Source organism: Grammomys surdaster, unplaced genomic scaffold, assembly GCF_004785775.1.
Source record: "Grammomys surdaster isolate TR1022 unplaced genomic scaffold, NIH_TR_1.0 125973, whole genome shotgun sequence".
Lineage (NCBI taxonomy): Eukaryota > Metazoa > Chordata > Mammalia > Rodentia > Muridae > Grammomys > Grammomys surdaster.
In genome coordinates, this window is record NW_021620790.1 from 3,709,252 (window position 1) to 3,715,040 (window position 5,789).

General features: G+C 37.3%; 1 protein-coding gene across 3 annotated transcripts; it reads left to right on the forward strand.

The window, feature by feature from the left end:
- Positions 1-4,705: 4,705 nt before the first annotated feature.
- On the forward strand, positions 4,706-5,239 carry LOC114609470 (PEST proteolytic signal-containing nuclear protein-like). 3 transcript variants are annotated; one of them, XM_028753833.1, is made up of 2 exons: positions 4,706-4,982; positions 5,055-5,239. In XM_028753833.1, exons 1-2 carry the CDS (start codon positions 4,706-4,708, stop codon positions 5,237-5,239), a joined length of 462 nt encoding a protein of 153 aa, XP_028609666.1. The 3 variants fall into 3 exon arrangements, with proteins under 3 accessions (XP_028609666.1, XP_028609667.1, XP_028609665.1); XM_028753834.1 differs by having other exon boundaries at positions 4,706-4,934; positions 5,031-5,239; XM_028753832.1 differs by having other exon boundaries at positions 4,706-5,239.
- The last annotated feature ends 550 nt before the right edge of the window (positions 5,240-5,789 follow it).

Below are 5,789 nucleotides of genomic sequence, written 5' to 3' on the forward strand. Positions count from 1 at the left end.
TAATGAAGGACTAAAGGAAACTCAAGATAATTCTGCTTTAAATCTGCAACATTCTATGTTCACTCAAAGAAGTTTTAATCAGTTAACTAGACCTATTTAATGATTAAACAGATGTGGATTTTCTTTCCCCAGGGACCATTAGTTCATCCTAACTCTATATTTTCAGGTTTCTGGACTTACTATAGAAAATAAGCACCTTTTTAAAAATTGAATGATGTACAATTGAGGTCTTAGAAGTGTTATAATAACACATGAATGATAGAATTTATTTATTCAATATTTTATAGATGTTTCTGGTATGTCTAGATATGCTAATTTGTCAATTACTTAAATTAAAATATATCTAATGAAATATAAATTAGTGTATCTTTTATGAAACAGTGAACTGTAATGCAATAGTTATGCCTATAAAAGCTAAGTGAAAACCAAGCTCTCAGCAAATTACCTAATTAAGAAGAAGCATGACCATCTCCTATGAGCCAGGCATGTTCTCCCTGTCTCTAAAGGTCAGGACACATTTGCATAAATATTCACATTCCGTCAAATAGTATTTATCTTGTCAAGTTATAAAAAAAAATTGCTGCAAAGTTGCTTAGTATTTGTTGGAGCATCTAAGCCTCAGAGAAAACGTTAAAAAAAAAATTAATCTGTCTGACTCAGCATCTGTGTGGAGTATTTAAAAGGAATACACGCCACTGTTTACAAGCATATATCATTAATAGTGTTAAGGATTGGTGCTTATCCATGGGCTGGGTTTTAAGTTGGATAGGTTATTGGTTTTCCATTCTTTCAGTCTCTCCTCCCTCCCCTGTTTCTCCATTTCTTATATATAGGATACATTTTGTGTTAGAAGTTTTGTGGGTGGGTTGTCTCTATTGCTCTGCTGGGGCTTCTGTCTGGCCTCATGACATTGCCTCTTCAGGTTCCATATACTCAATGTAGTATGTTACAGCTGAGATCAATTTCACTGATTCTTGGGTACCTCCCTTATTCCACATTTCTGTCTCATTCCCAAGATGCCTCCACCACCACACCACCATCAGTTACAGATTTCCATTCACTTTCATGTCTATCTATCCATCTCTTGTGTCTTTTGCTAAACCTGATTTTCAATTCCTATTTCCTTCTCCATCTGCCCTTCATCTGAGTTCCCTTCACCATCTGCCTCTATGACTAATTATTTATCCTTCTAAATGAGACTCAAACATCCTCACTTAGGCCTTCCTTTTTGTTTAGCTTGTTTGGTTCTGTGGAGTGAAACATGGTACCTTTATTTTAAGACCTGTAATTGAGTTAACTTGTGGGTTCTCTTCACTAGATGGAAGGAATGATTTGCCAAAGACATTTTTCTTAGAAATTCTCTAAATAAGCAATTTATAAATCTTCCCAAAACCAATTCAATACTTTTCAATTTCTTGAGTATTAAGCAATTAAATATGAGAAATTCATTTAAGGAAGAAAATGTAACTTTCAAGATCAGAAGCGTGTAAACTTTCTTCTCATCAGAAGTTCAGTATATTCCAAAAGAAAAACAGATCAATAAAAGTCTTCTCAGCTCTCTGGAAAACTTGAGGGATGTTTTCTTCCTCCTGTTTGAATCTCTGTGTTAGATGTTATTTAGATCATTTTAGTCCTGCAACATTTACTCTAAAAGACACCAGAAAACTGTACTATGCATTGTTATTCATATTCTGTACACATCTATATTATATGAGTATGCATTTGTGTACATGTGTGTGGAAGTGTTTATGCATGTGTACATATCTGTGGTTGCAGAGTCCTGTGCATACACTTGTGAATGTCAGCAATCAAAATTAGCTATCTTCTATCATTCTTCATTTTATATTTTGAGACGGAGTCTCTCATTGTCCTTGGAGCTCACTAAGTTCTTAGGTAGCCTAGTCAGCAAGCTGTGGAGATTTCATAGTGAGCCTTCATAATCCTGCTTTTCCCATCTCCCCAGTTCTGCGATTCCAGATGGTTGCCACCACACCAAATTGTATGTGTGCTAAAATCTGAACTCATTTCTTTATGTTTGCACAGTAAAAGCTTTACCTAAAGTGCCATTTTCTAGCCTCTATGTCTTGTATTGCTCAGATTGTTAGCTATATAAGAGTTTTCTCTTACAGTGATGTTCAGAAGTCCAAAAAAAAAAAAAAAGATCCTGGTATTGGGTTGTGAACTGTGAGACTGTGTTTGACTCTTTCTCATCAGTTTTTCACTCCTACTGAAATCTCCTCATTGGTTGAGTCCTTCATCGAAGCAAGACCTCTTGAAAGTAACTGTGAGTGAAAAACTCATTTAACAAATGATGTTCACTGAAAAATATGGTGAAAAATAAATGACTAAATAAAATGTGATGAAATATATAAGGTTGAATCCAATTCTTTCTAAAACATATCACAAGATTAAAGCACAGTGTACTGGTCATCAACTTGACACATCCTATAGTCATTTGGGAAGAGGGAACTTCAGTAAGAAAAAGCCTCCATCGTACTTGCCTGTAGTTAAGCCTGTGAATTATTTCCTTGATTAATGATTGATGTATGAGGGCTCAGTACACTGTGGTGGCTCCCTTGGACCTGGGGTGTATATGATAGTTAGTAAGACAAGGAAAGAATGCCGGTAAGCAGCAATACTTAACTGCTTATATAATTTGGACCGGCAGGAGATTCCCAAGGTTTTGGTGGGCCAGATAACTTGGTGTATGAAGTAAACCTTAACTCAAACAAGGTAGAGAATGCTGCCCCCTAGAGAGAGAGAGAGAGACATGCACCAACTTAAAAAGAGAAGATGAAGATGTAAAAAGCGAGGCAACAAGTACCTTCTCTTTTTTTCAAGCTCAAAAGTTGATGAGTAACTCTGCATGAGCTACCTTGTCAGAGCTCTACATGCTGAATAAATAGAGGAGGCCATTAAACAACAAACTTTGATGTAAATGAGATTCCCAATTCAGTAGATATGAGGAATGAATCCTTTCCTTGACTATGTGAACTTGAAATTATCCTTTCTTTAAACCTAGCTGTCAGGTTAGATCCCAGTGCCCACACATGAAATCTTTGATAGCCAACTTCTGAAAAACTTGACTTGGTCAGAAGCACATAGTGAAAAGGATATTAACACTCAGATTTCAATGCACAAGAACTGTGAGCTTATTTCTGTTATTTGGCATGCCTCATTGAGGAAAATTTAGTATATAGAAAATTAGATATAATGTACCACCTCTGGAAATATTGCTAAGTCCAAATAGACATTAGAATTAGATAGTTGTCTTTTGTGATGGTTTGTATATACTTGACCCAGGGAGTGGCAATATATTTGGAGCTGTGGTCTTGTTCGAGTAGGTGTGTCACTGTGGATGTGGGTTTAAGTCCCTCATCCTAGCTGCCTGGAACTCAGTATTCTGCTAGTAGCCTTCAGATGAAGATGTAGAACTCTCAGCTCTTCCTGTATGATGATGTTCCATGTTCCTAGATGTTGTCATGTTCCCACCTTAATGATAATGGACTGAAACTCTGAACCTGTCTGTAAGCCAGGCCTAATTAAGTGTTGTTTTTATAAGGGTTGCCTTGGTCGTGTTGTACGTTTACAGGAGTAAAACCCTAACTAAGATACTTCTCTTCCATCATCAAGTAACCACGAAGCCCAACTACCAGAGTTTAGATACTGAGTTCAGGACTCATTGATTTCATGGCTCTGGAAGCTGTTTAGCATGTGCCCCAGTTTCTTCATACATGAAATGAGAACAATGGCAAGTCCTACTTGTCCTCATCAGTTTTAACTCTCACTTATCATGTTTAGAAGGATCTGAGGAGTAATTCTTCATTGTGGTCCTATTCAGATTAGGTTTTTCTGTTGCCTTTCATGTAGAGATAGGTTGTCTTTATTTTTCAAGTTTGTAGATTATCTCAGGGACCTGTGAACCTGTCATTCTCTGATTCAGTTGTCAAGACTATAAAAGAAGGATAGGTAAGGTTTATATGAGCATAGGAGTAAGATAACAAGCATGGTTTGTGTTTCATGTTTCTATTTTAGGTTTCCAGAACTGAGGTTTCAAGCATTTTCTACTATGACAGATTTTAAATATGGGCCTGTAGAATCAAATTCAAATCCTCATGTTTGCAAGACAAGCACCTTATCAAATAAGCCATTTTTTCATTACTCCCATTTCACATTTGAATGATATATAGCTAAATAGAAATGATTGAAATAGATGATAGATAGATAGATAGATAGATAGATAGATAGATAGACAATTAGATGATGGATAAATAGATGTAGATAGATGATAGACTATATATAGTCATGTGAAAAGGGGCTTGTCACCTTTTAAGATTCACATGATGAAAATAATGTACAGTAACTGCAGGCAACTGTCGAATATATCCCCAGTCTTCAAGTTATACCTGTGTTGAAGAGCTTTCTAATTATATTAGGGATTTTAAGGCCCTTGTCTTATGATGTTGCTTCTGTGTTAGGAGGAATATTACTAAAATGACTGTCATCCCAACTGAATATTGGACACAGGAAGGTGAGAAGCAGGAGGGATAGAAGAGGAAGAAATCTTTTTCAAATCTGTCATTAAATATATGGTCTGCCATCTAACATGAAATAAGACAAGTTTTGGATTTCCCCTTTTTTACCTTTAAAAGTGCATTTTTAGACGTTCTTGCCCGGGCTGCAGTGGGAGGCCGCGATGAGGAAGATGGCGGACGGGAAGGTGGGAGAGGAGAAGCCTGAGAAGCCTCAGGGAGCCGGAGCTGCCCTAGGACCTGAAGAAGGAGCAGAAAAACCAGTGAAAACTAAGACTGTTTCTTCCAGTAATGGAGGGGAAAGTTCCAGTCGCAGCACTGAAAAGCGATCAGCTGAAGACAAAGCTGCAGACATCCCAACAAAGCCTAGAAAGATGTCCAAGTTTGGATTTGCCATAGGTAGTCAGACGGCAAGGAAAGCATCCGCCATCTCCATTAGACTCGGAGCAAGTCCTAAGGAAACAGTTCCAACTCTTGCTCCAAAAACTCTTTCGGTAGCAGCAGGTTTCAATGGAGATGAAGATAGTGAGCCAGAAGAAATGCCTCCAGAACCAAAGATGAGCATGAAGAATATTGGAAGGGACACACCAACATCAGCCGGACCAAACTCATTTAATAAAGGAAAGCATGGCTTTTCTGATAGCCAGAAGCTGTGGGAGCAAAATATAAAATCTCATCTTGGAAACGTCCATGACCAAGACAATTAAGTGAAATGTTCTGAGATTGGGGTGTGGGTGGGTGCAGTTAGAAGGAGCCGTCTCTTTTTTGTAAAGAATGGTGTAAATGGTGTAAAGAATAGCTTTGGAGCCGTTTTCCTTCTTCTTTTTTTCTTTTCCTTTTTTTCTTTTTTTAAATATTGAGTGGTACACTAATAAATGAGAGTTTGCAACTAGAGGTAGTTTATGTTTTATATGCAGATTTCAAGACATTTGCTAATTTTGTAGTTTCACATGATTAGTTTCCAAGGGTTACAGATAATAAAGAAATCAGAAGTGGTACCTTTCTAAGAATTGCATATTTTGTTAGATACAACTATTAGCACATTAAGAGGGAAGCCAAAAGTTACTGTCTCTGACTCTCCCCTCATAACCTGAGTATCTGGCTCCCTGGAACAGCCTTACCAAGAGGGAGTATTGGATTGTTACTGGACAATTGACTGAGAGTAAATTTAGATAAGGTTAGAATGAATCTTTTCCTATGGGCATTTCATTTTGTTCTGGGCCATTATATGCTAGTACTGCTTCGCTTGCAGTGGGT